The following is a 25,182-nucleotide window of genomic DNA, read 5'->3' as shown; positions in this document are numbered from 1 at the left end:
TCAGAAGGTCTCTATACACCCCTATCCACCTAGTGATGCTAATTTCAGGGAATTCTGTATCTGTGTTCCCAGATCCCTCTGTTATACCGCACTCCTCAGTGCCTGATCATTCACCATGTATGTCCTTTCTTGGTTTGTCCTTCCAAAATGCAACATATCACTCTTCTCTGCATTAAATTCCATCTGTCATTTTGCAGCTCATTTTTCCAGTTGGTCCAGATCCCTCTGCAAGCTTTGAAAACCGTCTTCACTGTCCACAACACCTCCAACCTGAGTGTCATCTGCAATGATCTAGATCATTGATAATCTTATAGATGACAAACAACATTAGACCCACCTCCAACCCCTGAGGCACACCTCTAGTAACAGACCTCCAGTCTGAGAAGTATCACCTCTAGTAACAGGCCTCCAGTCTGAGAAGTATCACTTCTAGTAACAGGTCTCCAGTCTGAGAAGTATCACCTCTAGTAACAGGCCTCCAGTCTGAGAAGTACCACCTCTAGTAACAGGCCTCCAGTCTGAGAAGTATCACCTCTAGTAACAGGCCTCCAGTCTGAGAAGTATCACTTCTAGTAACAGGTCTCCAGTCTGAGAAGTATCACCTCTAGTAACAGGCCTCCAGTCTGAGAAGTACCACCTCTAGTAACAGGCCTCCAGTCTGAGAAGTATCACCTCTAGTAACAGGTCTCCAGTCTGAGAAGTATCACCTCTAGTAACAAGCCTCCAGTCTGAGAAGTATCACCTCTTGTAACAGATCTCCAGTCTGAGAAGTATCATCTCTGAGTTTTCCCATCCAGCCTTTGTAGAATCCAGTTTTCTACCTCACCGTGAAAATTGAGCATATGAACCTTCCTGATTAACTGAAAAACTCTATAAGCTTGTTTAAACATGACCTACCATGAACAGAGCTCTGTTGACTAATCAGTCCCTGGCTGTCCAAATACTTGTATATCTCATCTCTTAGCTCACCTTCCTTAATTTACCTCCCACTGTACTGTCTTCAGGCTCACTGGCCTATAATTTCCCAGATTACTCTTAGACCCATTTTTAAACAATGGAATTAAATTAGCGGTCCTCCAATCCTATGGTGGTTCACCCTTGGCTAAGGGTATTTTAATTATCTGTGCTGGACCCCTGGCAGTTTCCTGTACTAGGCTCCCTCAAGGTCCAGGAACTGGGGATTTATCCACCCTTATTTGCCTCAAGACAACAAACACATCCTCCTTTGTGTAAGGTCCATGACCTCACTGCTGCTTTCTGTCACTTCTTTCGACCCTGCATCCATCACCTGACTAAATACAGATGAAATTAACCCATTTAAGATCTCTTCCATCTCTTTGGCTTCATTCATAAATGTCCATTCTGATCTTCCAAAGGACCAATTTTGCCCCTTTCTATCCTTTTAATATATCTACAAAGGCCTTTGGGGCTTTCCTTCACCATGTCTGCCAGAGGTCCCCCATTAACCAAGCACACTTTTGTCACAAATAGCCTGTCCCATCCACACTTGCCTGATTGGATCGATTGGGCTTCTCTTCCCCCAGAGTGAACAAGGCTGAGGGTTAGGATTTTGCCGTCTAGAGAAAGATCTATCTTTGTCCATGCCGTTTCTTGTGGTAAAAATGCAGAGATGCTGGAGGAACCTGGCCAGACTTGCAGCATCCAGAGGAGGTAAAGATATAAAAGTTAAATTCAGTCATACAGAAAAGTATCAGGCCCTTCCAGGCCCCAAGCCTGTGCCTGCTCAAATACCCCAATTAACCTATAAGCCCCATATGATTATGAAAGGCAGGAGAAAAACAGAGCACCCGGAGGAAACCCACACAGGAGAACATGCAAACACCTCACAGACAGCGGTGGATTCAAACCCAGGTCACTAGCACTGTAATGGTCCTGCGCTAACTGTCTTTATATCCTATCTGCTGTGAGGCCGGCCGAGTTCCTCCAGCATCTCTGCATTTTTACTACAATCACCTCATCTGCAGACTTTCATCTTTCACTCTGTTTCTTAAGACCCAGTCAATCTTCAGCCCATCGAATCCTCCACCAAAAGCTTTTGTTTTTTGCAATAAACCCTGAGGTGAAACCTGCCAAAATGCAGTTGGAAATCTTAGGGGTGGACTTCGACTGGTTCCCCTTTGTCCACATGTTACTTCTTCAAAGAACAATAAGTTGGTCAGACACAATTTCCCTTTCAAAAGACCTTGTCGACTTTGCCTGATTGCCTTGAATATTTCCCAAGTTGCTGGCCATAATATTTTTAAAGATAGATTTGCAGGAAATTTATTAGAATAATACTTGCTTGGCAGCTCATTAGATTCAAATGGGCCAACATTCAAGACCTTCCACAGGGGTTATTTACTGAACTCATCTTTACAACAATCTCCGCTGGGTACTTTCGGCTGATTTGAGAGCTCGCCTTTCTGATCACAACCCTCCAGAGACTTTGTTTAGGATTGTTTTCCTTTCTCTGATGGAAGAGCATAAAACTGGCTTTCAAATACACTGCTGCTAGTACCCTAGTGGAGGTCCCTTCCAGTCGAGTGCCAGTGTGCCAGCCAATCAGAGAAGAGCCCAAATTCTGTCTGCAGTGAAAATTGTTTCCAGCCAACCTCACTGTTGTTGTTTCTTGAAAACTCAGTGAAAACGTCAGACAAAGTTCCCGGGAAGCCAGTAATGAGCATGCTCTGCTTCTAACAGAGTGAAGGCAAGGCCAGGGAACAAACCTTTCAGGCAGGGAGCTAATTAGCCAGCGGTTAGTGAGAAGGGAGATTAGAGCCTCCCGCAAACAAGAAAACCTTGTTTAGTTATCTGGACTTCCTCTTCCAAGAGTCATAATTTTAAATAGGCAAATGAAATATAACACACAGGATGTAATGTAAGGAACTTCACCCAAAGTTTAAAGAGAGGCAAATCACTGTAAAGGCAAGGTTCAAAAGTCTTAAACAGAGATGGTCAGGATGTTCTCTGAATGGATGGGAAAGAACATGGAATCCTGTGATTCAATTTTACATTTTTTTAAATTTCAAACAGGCCCTTCCAGCCCACAAGCCCATTCCACCCAACTCCCCCAATTAACCTCCAACTCCAGAGTGTTTTGGAGGGGGGGGGAGGAATCCAGAATATCAGAAGGAAACCCACGCAGTCACAGGGAGAACGTACAAACTCCTTACAGTGACGGATTCAAACCTGGGTCACTGGCACTGTAACAGCGACGTGCTGACCACGACACTAATCGTGTGGCCCATGAATTCAGAAATTTGTAGATTCAGGAGTAGAGGCAGAAACTTGGGGTATCAGGACAGGGAGGATGTGGAAGCTGTGGAGAGGGTGCAGAGGGGATTTACCAGGATGAGGCCTGAATTGGATAATGTGTCATACGTAACAAGCTGACAGAGCTGGGGGGTTTTCTCTTTGGAACGATGAGGGGTGAGAGGTGACTTCAAAGTCTTTTCCTGGGGAGACAATAACAAATAACAGAGGACATGGAACAAATTTTAGGGGAGGCGTCAAAGGTCCTTTTATTTTACTCAGAAAGTGAGCAGGTTCCAGGAATGCATTCCCAGGAGTTGGTGGGAGAGACTGGTACCACAAGCTCTTAGGATAGATGTAAGAAAAATAGAGTATTATGGGGGTAAGATAAGGAAAATTAAAATTGTGTTGACAAAGGTCAACACAACATTGTGTGCTGTAATGCTTTAGTGTTTAGTCACACACTGTTGCTTTTTAGCATTTTCCCAATTTTCCAATTCCCACTTCTCTTGCCAACGTGCACCTGAGCTTTTAGTTTGAAGCCTTCCTTTTTCCCGTTGTTATCCAAAGTTGGCTATCCCCTCCCCAACTGCCTTTGCTTTAAACTGAGCACTTGGAAATCTCTCTGAAAGTCTTCCACTGTTCCTCATTTGTCCGACTGTGTAGCCAATGGTCTCAGTCACTACTAACCAACTTCTCTCTCACCTCTTTCCCTGAAAGGATTCCTGACTACAAAATCATTAATTCTCCCTGCCCCTTTACACAGGGCTCTATGCAAGATAACCTGTTCCCTTGATGGTTGGATGCATTCTATGAAGTCCTCTTGACGACTGCCTCAAGTAGTATTTATCCTCAATCCGTATTATTGCTGTGTTAACCTCTTCACCAGCAGTTTTTATCTCCTAGATCGTGGATGGTTAGTTTCTCTGATGCCTCATTGCCATTGTTCCTGCACATGACTATAAAGAAATCTTCAGTGAACCCTGACTATCTCAAGTTGCTCTTCAAAGCTTGGATAGAGAATCCACATCTTCAGAAGGACATCTGCCACACTCTGCCTGAGGAACTCAGCAGGTCAAGCAGCCATGATAAGAGAACAAGAATGGTCAATGTTTCAGACCTGACCCCATCATCAAAATGCCATTGCCTACCCCCCATCCTGGTGTCACCAGAGGCTCTGATGTTAGACATAGGGGAGTGGAGTGAATTACCGGCAGGAGTTTGCAGAGTTCATGGACTGAGTGTAGTCATTCCTGGCTGTGGAAAAGAATCACCTATCTCCTAAATTCTGAACGTTTGGCTGTGTGAGCCCATACTGATCCCAGTCAGTGCTTGTCTCACAAGACAGTGTGGGATTCCAAACCTGTTCCGACCTTCGTCATTGTAAAGGCATTGCGCTATCCTTTGCAACAGCCACTACACAATGATACCGCAGTTGTCGGCAGAACCAGCAATGAGGAAGCGTACAGGAGGGAGGGAGATCAGCTTGTTGAGTGCATACAATGAGGTAGCGTACAGGAGGGAGGGAGATCAGCTTGTTGAGTGCATACAATGAGGAAGCGTACAGGAGGGAGGGAGATCAGCTTGTTGAGTGCATACAATGAGGTAGCGTACAGGAGGGAGGGAGATCAGCTTGTTGAGTGCATACAATGAGGTAGCGTACAGGAGGGAGGGAGATCAGCTTGTTGAGTGCATACAATGAGGAAGCGTACAGGAGGGAGAGAGATCAGCTTGTTGAGTGCATACAATGAGGTAGCGTACAGGAGGGAGAGAGATCAGCTTGTTGAGTGCATACAATGAGGTAGCGTACAGGAGGGAGAGAGATCAGCTTGTTGAGTGCATACAATGAGGTAGCGTACAGGAGGGAGGGAGATCAGCTTGTTGAGTGCATACAATGAGGAAGCGTACAGGAGGGAGAGAGATCAGCTTGTTGAGTGCATACAATGAGGAAGCGTACAGGAGGGAGGGAGATCAGCTTGTTGAGTGCATACAATGAGGAAGCGTACAGGAGGGAGGGAGATCAGCTTGTTGAGTGCATACAATGAGGAAGCGTACAGGAGGGAGAGAGATCAGCTTGTTGAGTGCATACAATGAGGTAGCGTACAGGAGGGAGGGAGATCAGCTTGTTGAGTGCATACAATGAGGAAGCGTACAGGAGGGAGGGAGATCAGCTTGTTGAGTGCATACAATGAGGTAGCGTACAGGAGGGAGGGAGATCAGCTTGTTGAGTGCATACAATGAGGAAGCGTACAGGAGGGAGGGAGATCAGCTTGTTGAGTGCATACAATGAGGAAGCGTACAGGAGGGAGAGAGATCAGCTTGTTGAGTGCATACAATGAGGAAGCGTACAGGAGGGAGAGAGATCAGCTTGTTGAGTGCATACAATGAGGTAGCGTACAGGAGGGAGGGAGATCAGCTTGTTGAGTGCATACAATGAGGAAGCGTACAGGAGGGAGAGAGATCAGCTTGTTGAGTGCATACAATGAGGAAGCGTACAGGAGGGAGGGAGATCAGCTTGTTGAGTGCATACAATGAGGAAGCGTACAGGAGGGAGAGAGATCAGCTTGTTGAGTGCATACAATGAGGAAGCGTACAGGAGGGAGGGAGATCAGCTTGTTGAGTGCATACAATGAGGAAGCGTACAGGAGGGAGGGAGATCAGCTTGTTGAGTGCATACAATGAGGTAGCGTACAGGAGGGAGGGAGATCAGCTTGTTGAGTGCATACAATGAGGTAGCGTACAGGAGGGAGGGAGATCAGCTTGTTGAGTGCATACAATGAGGAAGCGTACAGGAGGGAGGGAGATCAGCTTGTTGAGTGCATACAATGAGGTAGCGTACAGGAGGGAGGGAGATCAGCTTGTTGAGTGCATACAATGAGGTAGCGTACAGGAGGGAGGGAGATCAGCTTGTTGAGTGCATACAATGAGGAAGCGTACAGGAGGGAGAGAGATCAGCTTGTTGAGTGCATACAATGAGGTAGCGTACAGGAGGGAGAGAGATCAGCTTGTTGAGTGCATACAATGAGGAAGCGTACAGGAGGGAGGGAGATCAGCTTGTTGAGTGCATACAATGAGGTAGCGTACAGGAGGGTGGGAGATCAGCATGTTGAGTGCATACAATGAGGTAGCGTACAGGAGGGAGGGAGATCAGCTTGTTGAGTGCATACAATGAGGAAGCGTACAGGAGGGAGAGAGATCAGCTTGTTGAGTGCATACAATGAGGTAGCGTACAGGAGGGAGGGAGATCAGCTTGTTGAGTGCATACAATGAGGAAGCGTACAGGAGGGAGAGAGATCAGCTTGTTGAGTGCATACAATGAGGTAGCGTACAGGAGGGAGGGAGATCAGCTTGTTGAGTGCATACAATGAGGAAGCGTACAGGAGGGAGGGAGATCAGCTTGTTGAGTGCATACAATGAGGAAGCGTACAGGAGGGAGAGAGATCAGCTTGTTGAGTGCATACAATGAGGTAGCGTACAGGAGGGAGGGAGATCAGCTTGTTGAGTGCATACAATGAGGAAGCGTACAGGAGGGAGAGAGATCAGCTTGTTGAGTGCATACAATGAGGTAGCGTACAGGAGGGAGGGAGATCAGCTTGTTGAGTGCATACAATGAGGAAGCGTACAGGAGGGAGAGAGATCAGCTTGTTGAGTGCATACAATGAGGAAGCGTACAGGAGGGAGGGAGATCAGCTTGTTGAGTGCATACAATGAGGAAGCGTACAGGAGGGAGAGAGATCAGCTTGTTGAGTGCATACAATGAGGAAGCGTACAGGAGGGAGGGAGATCAGCTTGTTGAGTGCATACAATGAGGAAGCGTACAGGAGGGAGGGAGATCAGCTTGTTGAGTGCATACAATGAGGTAGCGTACAGGAGGGAGGGAGATCAGCTTGTTGAGTGCATACAATGAGGTAGCGTACAGGAGGGAGGGAGATCAGCTTGTTGAGTGCATACAATGAGGAAGCGTACAGGAGGGAGGGAGATCAGCTTGTTGAGTGCATACAATGAGGTAGCGTACAGGAGGGAGGGAGATCAGCTTGTTGAGTGCATACAATGAGGTAGCGTACAGGAGGGAGGGAGATCAGCTTGTTGAGTGCATACAATGAGGAAGCGTACAGGAGGGAGAGAGATCAGCTTGTTGAGTGCATACAATGAGGTAGCGTACAGGAGGGAGGGAGATCAGCTTGTTGAGTGCATACAATGAGGAAGCGTACAGGAGGGAGAGAGATCAGCTTGTTGAGTGCATACAATGAGGAAGCGTACAAGTGGGAGAGAGATCAGCTTGTTGAGTGCATACAATGAGGAAGCGTACAGGAGGGAGAGAGATCAGCTTGTTGAGTGCATACAATGAGGAAGCGTACAGGAGGGAGGGAGATCAGCTTGTTGAGTGCATACAATGAGGAAGCGTACAGGAGGGAGAGAGATCAGCTTGTTGAGTGCATACAATGAGGAAGCGTACAGGAGGGAGGGAGATCAGCTTGTTGAGTGCATACAATGAGGAAGCGTACAGGAGGGAGAGAGATCAGCTTGTTGAGTGCATACAATGAGGTAGCGTACAGGAGGGAGAGAGATCAGCTTGTTGAGTGCATACAATGAGGTAGCGTACAGGAGGGAGGGAGATCAGCTTGTTGAGTGCATACAATGAGGAAGCGTACAGGAGGGAGAGAGATCAGCTTGTTGAGTGCATACAATGAGGAAGCGTACAGGAGGGAGAGAGATCAGCTTGTTGAGTGCATACAATGAGGAAGCGTACAAGTGGGAGAGAGATCAGCTTGTTGAGTGCATACAATGAGGAAGCGTACAGGAGGGAGAGAGATCAGCTTGTTGAGTGCATACAATGAGGAAGCGTACAGGAGGGAGGGAGATCAGCTTGTTGAGTGCATACAATGAGGAAGCGTACAGGAGGGAGAGAGATCAGCTTGTTGAGTGCATACAATGAGGAAGCGTACAGGAGGGAGGGAGATCAGCTTGTTGAGTGCATACAATGAGGAAGCGTACAGGAGGGAGAGAGATCAGCTTGTTGAGTGCATACAATGAGGAAGTGTACAGGAGGGAGAGAGATCAGCTTGTTGAGTGCATACAATGAGGAAGCGTACAGGAGGGAGGGAGATCAGCTTGTTGAGTGCATACAATGAGGTAGCGTACAGGAGGGAGGGAGATCGGCTTGTTGAGTGCATACAATGAGGAAGCGTACAGGAGGGAGAGAGATCAGCTTGTTGAGTGCATACAATGAGGTAGCGTACAGGAGGGAGGGAGATCGGCTTGTTGAGTGCATACAATGAGGAAGTGTACAGGAGGGAGAGAGATCAGCTTGTTGAGTGCATACAATGAGGAAGTGTACAGGAGGGAGAGAGATCAGCTTGTTGAGTGCATACAATGAGGAAGCGTACAGGAGGGAGGGAGATCAGCTTGTTGAGTGCATACAATGAGGAAGCGTACAGGAGGGAGAGAGATCAGCTTGTTGAGTGCATACAATGAGGAAGCGTACAGGAGGGAGAGAGATCAGCTTGTTGAGTGCATACAATGAGGAAGCGTACAAGTGGGAGAGAGATCAGCTTGTTGAGTGCATACAATGAGGAAGCGTACAGGCGGGAGAGAGATCAGCTTGTTGAGTGCATACAATGAGGAAGCGTACAGGAGGGAGGGAGATCAGCTTGTTGAGTGCATACAATGAGGAAGCGTACAGGAGGGAGAGAGATCAGCTTGTTGAGTGCATACAATGAGGAAGCGTACAGGAGGGAGGGAGATCAGCTTGTTGAGTGCATACAATGAGGAAGCGTACAGGAGGGAGAGAGATCAGCTTGTTGAGTGCATACAATGAGGAAGCGTACAGGAGGGAGAGAGATCAGCTTGTTGAGTGCATACAATGAGGAAGCGTACAGGAGGGAGAGAGATCAGCTTGTTGAGTGCATACAATGAGGAAGTGTACAGGAGGGAGAGAGATCTGCTTGTTGAGTGCATACAATGAGGAAGCGTACAGGAGGGAGAGAGATCAGCTTGTTGTGTGCATACAATGAGGTAGCGTACAGGAGGGAGGGAGATCAGCTTGTTGAGTGCATACAATGAGGAAGTGTACAGGAGGGAGAGAGATCAGCTTGTTGAGTGCATACAATGAGGAAGTGTACAGGAGGGAGAGAGATCAGCTTGTTGAGTGCATACAATGAGGAAGCGTACAGGAGGGAGAGAGATCAGCTTGTTGAGTGCATACAATGAGGAAGCGTACAGGAGGGAGAGAGATCAGCTTGTTGAGTGCATACAATGAGGTAGCGTACAGGAGGGAGAGAGATCAGTTTGTTGAGTGCATACAATGTGGAAGCGTACAGGAGGGAGAGAGATCAGCTTGTTGAGTGCATACAATGTGGAAGCGTACAGGAGGGAGGGAGATCAGCTTGTTGAGTGCATACAATGAGGAAGCGTACAGGAGGGAGAGAGATCAGCTTGTTGAGTGCATACAATGAGGAAGCGTACAGGAGGGAGAGAGATCAGCTTGTTGAGTGCATACAATGAGGAAGCGTACAGGAGGGAGGGAGATCAACTTGTTGAATCGTGACATGACAATGACCTTGTGCTCAATGTCAGCAAAACCAAGGAGATGAAGAAGTCAGGAGAACATGGCCCATTCCTCGTCGAGGGCTCAGCAATTGAGTGGGTCAAGAACTTCAAATTCCTGGGTATCAACATCTCTGAGGATCTGTCCTGGAGCCTCCACATAGATGCAGTCACAAAAAAGGTTCACCAGCAGCTAGACTTTGTGAGCTGTCTGAGGAGATTCAGTATGTAGCCGAAGACTCTTGTAAACATGGAGGGCATTCTGTCTGGCTGCATCACTGCCTGGTACAGAGAGACCAACTCTCAGGACAAGAATAAACTCCAGAGGGTTGTGAACTTGGCCTGCGACATCACAGGCATCAAACTCCACTCCATCAAGGACATCGACATTGAGGAGGAGCCTTAAGGAAGCAGCCTCTATCCTCAAAGACCTCCACCACCCAAGCCATGCCCCCTTCACTCTTCTACCATCGGGGAAAAAGGTTCAGGAGCCTGAAGACAAGTAACACAAGGACAACTTCTTCCCCTCTGCCATCAGATTCCGGAATGATCAATGAACCAGACACTGCCTCACTGTTCATGTACTGTTATATAATAATGTGGTAAGATGGTTATAAATGAATATTTGCCCTGTGACGCTGCCACAAATCTCTGAATTTCATGACTTGTTCATGACAATAAATCCTGATTCTGATTCTGAACTGTGCCACCTTCTACACTGACCTCGCATTCACCAAGGTCCCTCTCCCTAATGAAAACTGAAGTAGTCATTTAGAATCTTCCCCACCTCCTCTGCCTCCAGGCACATGGTCTCACTTTACTCCTGAGACCAAACTCACTTAGTCATTCTTCTGTTCTTCATGAATGTGTAGAACAGATTCAGCCTACTTACTAAATGTACTGACAATAACCACACCAGCAGTGCGAGTATAAGACAGCTTTAATAAACTAATATGGACACTAAGAGGTCTCGTCTCTCTGCGAGACAAACCTGGAAGGCTGGACTGTAGCTCTGGACTGCTTTCTATACAAGGTCACCAGGATGACCCCTGGTGACTAAGTGGTGTAATTACATATCACCACACTAAGGCCTTATCATATGATGCAAACCAGTGGTTCTCAACCTTTTTCTTTCCACTCACATCCCACTTTAGGTAATCCCTAGGCCATCGGTGCTCTGTGTTTAGTAAGGGATTGCTTAAGGTGGGATGTGAGTGGGAAGCAAAAGTTTGAAAACCACTGATGTAATCCCTTTAGGAAGTCCGTTGTTTATGAATGAAGCTGTCAACACCAGATGTCTCTTATCCCCAATTCCACTCAAAGCCCCTGTAAACTGAATGAAATGCATACTGACTCACGAGCTTCATTGTAAGAGTTGAGGATTCCAGCTAATTTGGCAAAGTAGGGGTTAATGGACCCACACACAATTGAAGCGTACTCTGGTGTGGTATCCCAGAGAAAATGAACCAGGTCAGGATACAGGGGAAAATGTGTCTCACGGACTGATGTGCAGCACAGGGAACATTTTCAAGCCAGTTTTGTTTTGTTTCTCTGTTGTTTCCTGATGTGTGCTGCACATCTAGGCAGACATGAATTCCACACGCACATTTCCTCTGCGTGTGACACTTTCGACCAGAAGACTGCCTCTCCATTCTATGTACTGAGTGTGTTTGTAGCATAGGGGGTGGAGAGAATGGGAGGGGGCTTCTCGGCAATTCTCAATAAAACATCCATTCTCCACTGAACCACACCATTCAGTCTGGTGGGACCTTAGGCACTGACTTTGAAAAAGGAACTGCAGCAAGATTGAGCTTTTAACAAAATGTCTATCTTCTGGAGATTGGCAGATGTTTTGAAAAGACAGAAGGTTTCCTTCCTTGTGTGTGTCCTGAGCCTGACTGGTAAGTGAAGTTCAGAAAATATAACCGGATGGTGCCTTCCAGAGGTTGCTATTCCAGGGTTGACAAAAGAGCTGACTTGTTCAGTGTGAGCGGGTAATATTTAATCCATGAAGGAAGGAAAAATAACTCTTACTCCACAAATCAGTTCCATTGTTTTTAGAAAAAAGCAGATTGTTTTTAAGAATGTTAAAGAATAACAAGACAATGAGGTAAATGGCAAGAAATTGGCAATCTTCTTCTGGTGAGCTGGTTTGGATGAGAATTCTGACTACTGATTTATTCTAAAAATCTCAACATTTCATCTTTAATATTTTGCACTTAAAGATTCAAACATATTTTATGATTCCCATTTTTACGTGTTCACATGAAGCTTTATGAAAGGTTTAGGTGCGACACTGAGCCATTATTTTAAAACATAAACGAGGTCTAGGGGCCACAAGACTCGCACCACCAGGTTCAGGAACAGCTGCTCCCCCTCCACCATCAGACTCCTCAATGGCAAACTCCATCAGGGACTCATTTAGGACACATACTTGTGCACTTTACTGATTGTTTTCTCTCTGTATTGCACAGTTTGCAATTCTTTGTTTTCATGTATAGCTTGAGTACAGTTTTTTTTGCACGACCAATAAGTGGTAATTCTGCCTGGCTCACAGGAAAGAGAATCTCAGGGATGTATGTGTTGTCATGTCTGTACTCTGACAATAAATCTGAAATCTTATAACAAAATGGAAAAAGTACACCTGATGGTTTGGAGTTTGTGAAATGTGTTCAGGGCAGTTATCTAAATTAATACTAATGAGAGAGGATGCAGTTCTTGATCTCATATTAGGGAACCAGACAGGACACGTGAAAGATGTATGCATAGGAGGACATTTTGGGACTACTGACCATAATGTCATTAACTTCAAGTTAATTATGGAAAAGGATAAGTCTGGTCCTCATGTTGGGATTCTAAATTGGGGGAAGTCAAATTTTGTGGAAAAGTGAAAGGATCTAGGAATAATGGGTTGGGATATGTTGTTTTCTGGCAAGGGTGTGTTAAGTAAGTGGAAGACCTTCAAAGGTGAAGTTTTGAGAGTGTGGAGTCCTGTCAGGATTAAAGGCAAAGTTACCAGGCAGAGGGAACCCTGGTTTTCAAGGGGTGTTGGTGATCTGGTTAAGAAGAAGAGGGAGGTGTACAACAGGAGCTAATGAGGAACTAGAAGAGAATGTAAGGAATGTAAGAAATACTCAAGAAGGAAATCAGGATGGCAAAAAGAAGACATAAGGTTACCCTGGCAGATAGTGTGAAGGTAAACCCGAAGAGGTTCTACAAATATGTTTAGAGTCAAAGGATAGTAAGGGACAAAATTGGTCACCTAGAGGATCTGATGGTCAACTATGTGTGGAACCTCATGTAGTTGGGAAGATCTTAAACAGTATTTTTGCATCAGTATTTATGCAGGAAACTGGCATTGTGTATAAGGAAGGAGGGGAAACAAACAGAAGGGTCATAGAACAGATGGAGATTAAGGAGGAGGAGGGGATGCTTGCTGCCTTACAGCAAACAAAGGTAGATAAATCCCCCGGGCCAGATATGATATTTCCTTGGACTTTGAAGGAGACTCGTGTAGAAATTTCAGGGGCCTTGGCTGATATATTCAAAATGTCCTTAGCTACAGGAGAGGTGCCTGAAGATTGGAGGGTAGCTCATGTTATCCCGTTGTTTAAAAAAGGCTCCAAAATAAACCAGGTAAGTATAGGCCAGAATGCCTGACATCAATAGTAGGTAAATTATTGGAAGGAGTTCTGAGAGACAGGATATATAGGTATTTGGACAGTCATGGGCTGATTAAGGTCAGTCAGCATGGCTTTGTGGTGGTAGATCATGTTTAATGAATCTTGTGGCGTTTTACAAGGAGTTTACCCAGAAGTTAGATGAAGGAAAGGCTGTGGATGTTGTTCTCATGGACTTCAGTAAGGCCTTTGACAAAGTCCCACATGGGAAGTTGGTTCATAAGTTTAAGACACTAGGTATCCATGGAGAGGTTGTAAACTGGATTCAAAATAGGCTGTGTGGGAGAAAACAGAGAGTGGTGGTGGATGGTTGCATCTCGGACTAAAGGCCTGTGATGAGTGGAGTGCCTCAGGGATCTGTGTTAGGACCATTGTTGTTTATTGTCTATACCAATGATCTGGATGATAATGTGGTGAATTGGATCAGCAAGTTTGCTGATGGCACAAAGATTGGAGGCAATGTGGACAGTGAGGAAGATTTTCAAAGTTTGCTGAGGGATCTGGACCAAGTGGGAGAATAGGCCAAAAAATGGCAGATGGAGTTTAATGCAGATAAATGTGAGGTGATGCAGTTTGGAAAGTTTAACCAAGGTAGGATATACACAGTGAATGGTTGGGCGCTGAGGAGTGTGGAGGAGCAGAGAGATCTGGGAATACAGATACATTGTTCCCTGACGGTGGTGTCACATGTGGACAGGGTTGTAAAGAAAGATTTTTGGCATCTTGGCCTTTATAAATCAAAGTATTGAATATAGGAGTTGGGATGTTATGTTTTTTATAATTTTTTATTTTTCACACTATGAACCAAAATACCAATATTAACCAAAATACACACAAACATTTCCCTCTTGAATATACACAGTGACATTTTCTCCCCTTTTCCCCCCTCCCTTCCCTCCCTCCTTCCCACCCCCCCTCCAAACCCATTAAACGTTCAACGTATACAATAAACCCGTTAAACCATTTCATCACACAAATGAAAAGAAACAAGAAAATTGTCATCTACTTTTACCCACTGGGTCAGTTCATTTCGTCTTCTTCTCCTTCTGTCATTTTAGGGGGTGGAGGTCCGCGGTAGGACCTCTCTGTTGTGTTCCATGTACGGTTCCCAAATTTGTTTGAATAATGTGACTTTATTTTATAAATTATGTTATTTTTTTCCAATGGAATACATTTAATCATTTCTATGTACCATTGCTGTACTCTCAGGCTCTCTTCTGATTTCCAGGTTGACATTATACATTTTTTTGCTACAGCTAAGGCTATCATAATAAATCTTTTTTTGCACTTCATCCAGTTTGAGGCCTAATTCTTTACTTCTTATATTACTTAGAAGAAAGATCTCTGGATTTTTTGGGATGTTGCTTTTTGTGATTTTATTTAATATCTGATTTAGATCTTCCCAAAACTTTTTCACTTTCTCACATGTCCAAATTGCATGTCCTGTTGTTCCTGTTTCCTTCTTGCAGCGAAAACATCTATCTGATACTGTTGGGTCCCATTTATTTAACTTTTGGGCCGTGATATATAACCTGTGTAACCAATTATATTGTATCATGCGTAACCTCGTGTTTATTGTATTTCTCATAGTTCCGGAGCATAGCTTTTCCCATATTTCATTTTTTTTCTTTATGTTTAGATCTTGTTCCCACTTTTGTATGGGTTTACAGCTTATTTCATCATTCTCTCTCTCTTGCAGTTTGATGTATATGTTCATTATAAATTTTTTTATTATCATTGTTTCTGTAATCACATATTCAAAGCTGCTTCTTTCTGGTAATCTCAGTCTGCTTCCCAATTTGTCCTTCAAGTAGGCTTTCAGTTGATGATATGCTAACATTGTACCATGAGTTAATCCATATTTGTACTTCATTTGTTTAAATGATAATAAATTATTTCCCAAAAAACAATTTTATGTTCTTTTAATCCCTTTTCTCTCCCATTCTCTGAAGGAAAGGTTATCTATTGTGAAAGGGATTAGTTGATTGTGCGTCAATAATAATTTTGGTAGTTGGTAATTTGTTTTTTTTTCCTTTCTACGTGAATCTTCTTCCAAATGTTGAGCAGATGGTGCAGTACTGGTGAGGCCTAATTTATTGCACCAGTTTTTTTTATCCCACTTATAAATTATATGTTCAGCTACCTTCTCCCCTATTTTATCTAGCTCTAATCTGGTCCAATCTGGTTTTTCCCTTGTTTGATAAAAATCTGATAGATATCTTAATTGTGCTGCTCTATAATAATTCTTAAAGTTTGGTAGCTGTAAGCCCCCTTGTTTGTACCATTCTGTTAATTTATCTCTCGCTATCCTTGGTTTTCCCCCTTTCCATAAGAATTTCCTTATTATTTTCTTTAGCTCATTGAAGAATTTCTCTGTTAAGGGAATTGGTAATGATTGAAACTGGCACTGGAACAGCGTTGTGTTAACCACTGAGTTTGAGGGTTTTGTTCTTTTTTTACACAGAGAGCGGTTGATATCTGGAACTCACAGATAGAGAAGGTGCGGGAAGCAGATACAATCTCTCCATTAATGAGACATTCAAAGAGGCAGTTGAATAGGTGAGGCAGAGAAACAGAGGGTCTGAATGCAGGCAAGTTGGGCAAAGAGGTTGGTGTGGACATGGTAGCTGAAGGGCCTCCGTGAATCTACATAGGAGTTGTGTTTTCTCAATATTGCCAGAAGAATGGCAGGAGAAGGTGTCAATGTGTCCGTGCTGGGTAGCCTTGCGTGAAATGCCCTCTGCCTCCCTTGCTCCTGTAGGGATGAATGTTGACCTGATTGTCATACATACTGCACGCGAAGCTGGGTGCTCGTCTTTAAGCTCCTGGACCTTTTGCCCGGTGGTAGCAGAGTGAAGAGGACATGGTCTGAGTGGTGGGGTCTTTGAGGAAAGAAGCTGCTTTTTTAAGACACTACCTCATGTCGATGTCCTTATGGAGTGAAGTCTGGACCCATGATGTCCAGGCCAAGTTAACAACCCTGTTAACTCTAATTCTGTGATGTTTAGAAATTGTAGTCTGGTTTTATCACAAGTTCCTTTAATCCCTGGATCTGAAAACTGCCTGATTAATGCAGGGATGGTGATTAGAAGCAGTGGTTTATCCAACTGTGGCAGCTCAGTGGACACAATTTGCATGAGAAGTTAATTGGAGCCAAAGTACGATTGAAGTGAACTTGGAGAGTTGCACAACTATTCCCTCGACCACCCCTGAACTTGTTGGCTTCATTGCAGATAATCAGTAACATGTGTAGTTCAAACAAACAGATGTAACATACAAACGAATCTGATGTTCTCTAATATTCTCTCCAGTCCGTTATTTAGATTACCCAAATTACTTTGAATTACATGTTGAAGCAGGCAGCCTGTGCCTCAGCATCCAGAAATGTTGGAGGATTTCCATGTCCTGACTACAGAGCTGGTTGTGAACGGAAGCCAGGGAAGGTGATATCCCTCATGAGTCCACGCATTGTTGAGGATCTTGTTCCCCAACTTCTCCTCGTTGTTCACCTAATCAATCCCTGATGTGTTAGGGTGGGACTTCCTTCAAAGAATAAGATGCCAGTCCCTCCATCCTGCCCCGTCATTTTACACCACCGTGGCTGATCTCCCCTGGCATCTGTTCCACATTCCCACAGCCTTTCAAACATTATCTACCACCATTTCAGATCCAGCCTCCACAACTCTCTGCAGAGATAAATCCCAGGACTTCACCACCATCTGTGAGAAGAAATTTCCATGGACCTCACTTAGAGTTGACAGCCCCTTACTTTAACCCTCTAGACTCTGTGCCCCAGTTTTCCAGGACTGGTTTTATACCCAACCTCCAGCTGGTCCAGACTGGTGTTTGTACTGTGAACGTTTACCCACCGACTCAGTCCAGAGCACGATATATATAAGGAAAGGATAAAAATGGCCGGAGTCCAAAGGGTTAAATGTCCCCTTGCTTGAGACCCTCCCATCTGTAAAGCCATCCCAATATCTACCCTGTCAAACCCTCTGAAAAATCTACTGTTCCAATAATTTCACCTCTTCTTCTTCTAAACTCCAAAGAGTTTGGGCCAAGCCTGTTTGGTCAGTGGAACCCAGGAGTTATTGCTGCTGAGATTCCTTCACTCTATCTCCTCTCAATGTGTGACTAATACAGGGAACAGATGTCCCAGAGAGGTTTCACCAGCACTCAGTACAAAGGAAGGTAAATATCAGTTCCTGTCCTCCAACTGTTTGGGAACAAAGCAAAACATGCCACTTGCTTAACAACTCCATCCACCCTCCAAACCCCTGCCCCTCCCCCTCCCTCTCCTTCCCGCCTGCTCCACCTTCCCCCTCCTCCTTCCTGCCTGCTCCTCCCTCTCCCTCTGTTTCCCTCCTGTTCCACCTTCCCCCTCCTTCACTCCCCTCCTCCCTCTTCCCCCTCCCTCTCCCTTCCCCTCCTCCATTCCCCCCTTCCTCCCCTCTCCCTCCCCCTCCTCCCCCCCAATCATTGCTATGACGGGTGGAGATCTGATCCCTGGGGACCCACTCTATGGATTGATCGGATTCTGTTGTCCAGCTCTATGATGACCAGTTTTAATGCTCTTCCTCACTGTAAGATTCACATGACACCTCATCAAATGCCTCTGAACATGCCAATAGCCTCATATACAAGCCCCATATGTTGATGTTCCCTGTCATCTCCTCAACCAATTCCAGCAAATTTGCCAAAGAACGCTCGCCTTTCCTGCATCCATGGGCCGGTTTGATTATATCCTCTGCAAAACACCGAGTTATTTCTGCACAGAGTATCGACTCTGTAACGTGATGAATAGCCGTGCAACTGTCCCATCGTTTCAGCTTCATTCCTACATGACATCATGTACAACCCTGAAATTCCTCTTCCTGCAGGCCAGACACAAGGTGTATTTGGGATCACAGAGTTGGCCTTCCTGTGCCGGGTGTGTAGGGGCAGTGCGAAGTTATCATCCGCACGTCAGATCTCTTGGCAGGTGAGGCTGGCCTAAGAGGTCACTGTCAATAAGGAGAAGGGAACATACATCCCCCTGCCTTCACAAAGTTCCTGGCTGAGAGAAAGAGGTACGATTCTGTCGAACTTGTTGCCACGGGCAGCTGTGGAAATGAGGTCATTGGGTGTATTTAAGGCAGAGATTGACAGGTATTTGATTTGTCAGGGCATCAAGGGTTATGGAGAGAAGGCCGGGAAGGGGGGCAGAGTGGGTGGATGGATCAGCTCATGATTAGAATGATGGAGCAGACTCGATGGGCTGAAGGGCTTCCTTCTGCTCCTGTATCTTGTGTGATCTAACCCCTGTTAGAAATGTAAGGATCCAACATTGTTTTCACAGTGACGTACCCAGCGCCACTGTTGCTGGGACCTGGGTAGTGCTAAGATTCAATGGGTAAGTTTCTGGCAGGGTGTGAGTGACCAGCTGCAGCCAATAAAAACACGACACTTAAAACCTCAGCAGGCTCTTTAACTGGAGGCAAAGCATTAATTTTCCTGGCACCGACTGCTTGGTTTATTTGTTTACTAGGGTCAGACCATTGATGAAGCTCAGCATTGAATTGCCCATCCCCAGTTGCTCTGGAGGTGGGGGTGAACTGTGTGCTTGGACCAGTGCCGTGTGAATGGTGAAGGGATTCCTCAGCTCTGTCAGGAAGGGAGATTCTGCAACTGGAACCAGCAACTTGCTACCTTGATGAAGGGCTCAGGCCCGAAACATTGCTTCTGTATCTTTAACTTTATCACATAAAGGACACTGTTTGACCTGCTGAGTTCTCCAGTGTTGTGACTTTACTGATTTCCATGTCAGGATGGTGACAGCTTGGTGCTGGTATGACTGTCGAGCCTCCTGCATTGTCCTTGACGGAGGGAGTGCTGTCTATCTTCAAAGGATAGTTACAGTGGCATGTCAGCATCATACTGGCCAAAATCCTCAAGAGGGAATTGTTTTGCCTTTGGTGCTGCTTTGGGATAATATTACTTAACAATGAATTTTCCATTGTTGCAGTTTGGACCTGAAGTAAAGTCAAGCCACTAATGTTGTCTCCAGGGCTTTCTTCAAGTAATGCTCTCCAAGACGTGCTCGAGAATCCCCAGAGGTCTGTAGGTTGCCAAGGCCTGGCTCAGACTCTCCCTGAAACATGATTAAAGCTTTGAGATCAGTAACATTTTCCAGAGAGCAGTTGGAAAACAAAATCCAGGCTATGTTGGACAAATTAACCCCTGCAGGGACACCCCACTGTGGCCCTCCACTCTTGCAACTGTGGATTGACAATAGATTCTATTTCATTTCATTCATTCATTTTTCATGAGGTGAGGCCACAGTTATCACCCATGCCTGACTGCCCTTGAGAACATTGGGTTGACCACTGGTCACCAACCTCCCCTGCAAAATATGAACCACCTCAGGCCCGTGAGACACGACTTTCCCCCAACGAAGCCACGCTGACTATCCCTGATCAGATTATGCCTCTCTAAATACATATAAACCCTGTCTCTCAGGATCTTCTCCAACAGCTTGCCCACCACTGAAGTGGGACTCACTGGTCTCTAATTTCCTGGGTTATCTCTACTCCCTTGAATAGGGAAACAGATCCAGGACAAGATTATATTAAAACCACAAAAGTCTGCAGACACTGTGGTTGAAAGAAAATGCTGGAGAAACTCAGCAGATCAAGAGGTGGACTTTATAGATGCAAAAGATCACCAATGTTTTGAGTTTGAGCTCTTCATCAAGGTATCCTGTTAAGTTGTGTGCGAGAGTTTGAATTGAAAACACGGCTGTTTGTAAAACCTTGAATTGATGTTTATCTTTAAATTACAGTGCAATGGTGTCATCACAGTTTGGCGGAGACCATGGATCCTCTCTCTGATGCAAGGACTAATATTTCAGGTGAGTGTTGGTCAAGACTTTATCTTGCCAGTAATTAATTCAATCATAAATTACTCACAACTGGACTCAAGTTCTCGTCCCTATTTTCTTGGGTTTTCTCCGGGGGCTCCAATTTCCTATCACCCTTCAAAGTGTAGCAGGGGTTATAGGTCATTGGGTGAAATTGGGCAGCACGGACTCGTGGGCTGAAAGGCCCTGTTACTGTGCTGTGTGTCTAAATTTTTAAAAAATATTAAATGTAGATCTGTCATTCATTGAAAGTACAAGATTATATATTGATTCTCCCCTGAGTTGATTTGCTGCCCTGAGCCATGGTTAACAGCACCATCCTGTAGTGGAAGTTATATTTGTGAGATGCTTTTCAGTCTGGTCCTGGTGGACCAAGCTTTTGTGGTTGATATTACAAGGTCAGAGGAAAGATACAAATTTATAAACTTAATCTTATGATTAATAGCATAGAACATTCCAGCATAGTACAGGCCCTTCAGCCCATGATGTTGGGCTGACCTATACAAACCTACTCAAAACCTTCCCTACCTCCCACTCATCACTCTCTATTTTAATACATCCATGTGCCTGTCTGAGATTTACAAAAGGCCACTAATGTTTCATCCTCTACCATCACCCCCAGCAATGCAATCCAGGCACCCACTACTCTGTGTAAAAAGACTTACCCCTGATATATCCCGCGAACTTTCCTCTCTTCATTTTGTGCATGTCTTCTGGTGTTTGCTACTCCTGCCCTGGGAAAAGGCACTGGCTGTCCACTCAATTGATGCCTCTCAGAATCTTGTAGACTCTCATTTTTCATTGCTCCAAAGAGGAAAGTCCTCACTCTGCTAACCTTGTCTCATGAGACATGTTCTCCAATCCAAACATCATCCTGGTAAAGCTTCCACATTTTTCCTGTGATGAGGTGACCAGAATTGAACACAATATTCCATGTGTGGTCTCAACAAAATTTTATAGAGCTGGAACATTACCTCGTGGCTCCTGTACTCAATCGCCTGACTAATGAAAGCCAGGAGACCATACACCTTGTTAGCTACCCTATCAACCTGTACAGCAGGCCTATGGACTTAGACCAAGTTCGCTCCAATCTTCCACACCACATACCTCACCTTCAAGTTCAACCTTCCAAAATGCATCACCTCACACTTGTCCAGATTGAACTCCATCTGCCACTTCTCCACCCATCTCTGCATCCTGTCTATAGCCTGTTGTAAACTATGACGACCTTCTAAAGTATCCACAACACCTCCAACCTTGTGTCATCTGCAAACTTACTGACCCACCCCTTTACTTCTTCATCTAGGTCATTTATAAAAATCACAAAGAGCAACGGTCCCAGAACAAATCCCTGCGGACTTCACTAGTCACCGACCTCCAGGCAGAATCCTTTCCTTCCATTCCTTCCCTCTGTTTACTGCCCATAAGCTCATTTTGAATTCACACAGCCAAGGTTCCCTGGATTCCGTACTTCATAATTTCTTGAATGAGCCTATCATTAGGGACCTTGTCAAACATTTCACTAAAATCCCTAAACCCCACATCCAGTGCATTTATATAAAAAAGAAAATGCTGGAAGTCTCATTAGGTCAGGAAAGAGAAACAAAAGGTAATGTTCTTGTCATGAATACTTCTGGATTTCTACATAAACAATTACTTACAAGTGAAAGTATTTTCTACTTAAAGATGAATTGGTGGATAAACCAGTGTGGGGTGGGGTTGGGGGTGGTGGGGGGGTGGGGGGACGTTGTTAATCCTCAATATCCCTGTTCCTTTGGACACTCTGCAATTGTTAAAATTGATCTGAAAAATCCAAAGAAAATTCTTCTGAAGCTTTCTAACATTAGAGCACACTCCCAGGGGAATGATGAGATTTTTAACATATCATTAACATATGAACTCAACAAAATATGTCAAGTTATTAATGGTTAATCATAAAGAAACCTCAGCGAACCAACTCGTAAATTCTTTGCCAGATTCCAGGCCAAACATTCCAAAGATGTGCCCAGAAAATGATTCCAGTAGTGAATAAAAGCAGGCTGTGAAACAGAAATGGGCTAATGTGCATTTATTGTTACGGCCTGTTACACATTGTCTGCTCTTGGTGATCCATTTGGGAAGGCAGAACAATGTTTGTTTTGTGTTTAACGGGCAGTTTGCAGGGTATTAATTGTTTACCTCCAGTGAGTCTCTCTCTCTCTCTCTCTCTCTCTCCCTCTCTCTCACACACACACACACACACACACACACACACACACACACACACACACACACACACACACACACACACACACACACACACACACACTTTATGTGGCAGGCCAGCGCCCTCTGAATGAAGGATCCGATTGTAGTGGGGAATCCAGATGTGGTCCATGGTGCTGTTCTGTTCTGTGTTCTAACTATCCTTCTGTCTCCCCACTAAATCCTACTCCCTCACCTTACAATTATACCCTCTCATCTTAGATTCTGTCACTCTCAAAAGCAGACTGCCACTATCCATCTTATCGTGCACCTCATGACTTTATAGTGAGATACCCCCTCTCCTACACTCAAAGGAAAACAGGCTGAGTTTTTCCAGTCTCTCATGATACTTCAACTTCTCTCAATTTGGCAATAACTGTAACCTCTGCTGTACTCTTTCCAACTTTATAATATCCTTCCTGCCACTCAGCGACCTAAACTACACACAATATTCTCAGTGTGGTCTCACCAACATCTGGCATAACTTCAACAAGGCATCCCAACACTGCCCCGACCAATGAAGACAAATGTCCCCTACTCTCTCTTCACCACCCTGTCTCCCTGTGTTGCCCTCCTGCACTGCAAGATCCCCCTGCCCCGTAACACTCACTAGGTCACTGCTGTTAACAGAGTAAGTCCTGCCCTGGTTTGATTAACCCTACACACTCTGAGTTAAACTGCATCTGCTGTTCCTTTGCCCAGTTCCCCATCTGGTCTAGATCCCATTGTAAAAACCAAGTCGCCTTCACTTTCCACCATGGCAAAAATGTTCATGTCATCAACAAACATAGCTACCTTGCCACTAACGTACTGATCCAAGGCACTCCATTAGTCACAAGCTTCCAGTCTGAAAAACTACCCTCTAAACCCCCTCTGACTCCTATCACTGAGCCAATTCTTTATCCAGTTGGCCTCTTCTCCCATGTGCCCTAACCTTCTATACCAGACTACCATGCAACCTTATCAAATGATTTACTGAGGTCCATGAAAAATACATCAACTGCTTTGCCCTCCTCTATCTACTTTACAAAAAAAATTCCATCAAGTCCATGTGGCACGATTGCTCGCACACAAGTCCATGGCCATCCAGATAGTGATAGATTTCATCTTTCAGGATCCTCTCCAGCAGTTTCCCTACCACTGACATCAGTCCAACAGGTCTGGAGTTCCCTCATTATCCATACAGCCCATTTAAATAACAGCACCATATTTGTCACCCTCCTGTCAAGGCCCCATCACTTCCCTTTCTACCTTCCCACAAAGTTCTGTGATGCACTTGACCTGGACATAGAACAATACAGCCTACAGGCCCTTCGGCCCTCATTGTTGTGCTAAACCATATATTCCTTTAAGAAAGTACTAAACCCTCCCTACCCCATAACCATCTATTTGACTCATTCCATGTGCCTGTCTAAGAGTCTCTAAATGCCCCCACTGTTTCAGCCTCCACCATCATCCCTGGTAATGCACTCCAGGCACCCACAATTTGTGTAAAAAAATGTTCTCCTGATATCTCCCCTAAACTTCCCTCCCTTCACTTTGTACACACATCCTCTGGTGTTTGCTGTTCCTGCCCTGGAAAAGAGGTGTTGGCTGTCCCCTATCTACGCCTCTCAGAATCTTGTAGACCTCCATTAAGTTTCCTCTCATCCTGTTACGTTTCAAAGAGAAAACTCCCAGCTCTACTAAGCTTGCCACATAAGACTTGTTTCCCAATCCAGACAACATCCTGATAAATCTCCTCTGCCCCCTCTCCACAGCTTCCACATCCTTCCTATAATGAGGTGACCAAAACTGAACATTAGGGTGGTCTTATCGGAGAATTGAAGAGTTGTTACGTGACCTCTATACTTCTGAACTCAATCTCCCTATTCAGGAAGCCCAGCATCCCATAGGCCTTCTTAACTATCCTATCAACCTGAGCAGCGACCTTGAGGGATGTATTGATTTGGACGCCAAGGTCCCTCTGTTCATCCATGCTCTGAAGTAACCAACCATTAATCCTGGGCTCAGCCTTCTGGTTTGACCTTCCAAAATGCATCACCTCACACTTATCTGGATTGAACTCCATCTGCCACTTTTCCGTCCAACTCTGCATCCTGTCTATATCCTGCTGTCACCTTCAACAAACTTCAGCTCCATCTACAACTCCTCTGACCTTCATGTCATCTGCAAACTTACTGACCCATCCTTCCACGTCTTCATCCAGGTCATTGATAAAAATCACAAAGAGCAGGGGTCCCAGAACAGATCCCTGTGGCCCCTTCTACTCCTACTCTCTGTTTTCTTCCTACAAGCCAATTTTTCATCCACACGCCAAAGTTCCACTGATCCCATTCCTCACAACTTTCCTGATGAGTCTCTCATTGGGACTTTGTCTAATGCCTTGCTAAAATCCATGTCGACCACATCTACCGTCCGACCCTCATCAATTTCTTTTGTTACCTCCTCAAAAAACTCAGTTAGACTCGTGAGGCCCGACCTTCCCTTCACAAAGCCCTGTTGACTATCCTTGAGTAAACTGGACTTCTCTAAATTCTCATAGATCCTGTCCTTAAG

General features: G+C 45.0%; 1 protein-coding gene across 1 annotated transcript in view; it reads left to right on the top strand.

The window, feature by feature from the left end:
* The first annotated feature begins 11,484 nt into the window (after window positions 1–11,484).
* The window catches only part of LOC138765262 (uncharacterized), a 30,510-nt gene continuing 16,812 nt past the window's right edge, over window positions 11,485–25,182 (top strand). The window contains exons 1-2 of the mRNA XM_069942302.1: window positions 11,485–11,699; window positions 20,302–20,370. Of these exons, the coding sequence (XP_069798403.1) occupies window positions 11,621–11,699; window positions 20,302–20,370 (148 nt within the window). The 5' untranslated portion in view covers window positions 11,485–11,620. The remainder of the gene's footprint in view (window positions 11,700–20,301; window positions 20,371–25,182) is intronic.

The sequence above is a fragment of the Narcine bancroftii genome, chromosome 5 (genome assembly GCF_036971445.1).
Source record: "Narcine bancroftii isolate sNarBan1 chromosome 5, sNarBan1.hap1, whole genome shotgun sequence".
Classification (NCBI taxonomy): Eukaryota; Metazoa; Chordata; class Chondrichthyes; order Torpediniformes; family Narcinidae; genus Narcine; species Narcine bancroftii.
This window is presented reverse-complemented; position numbering and strand designations above follow the sequence as displayed.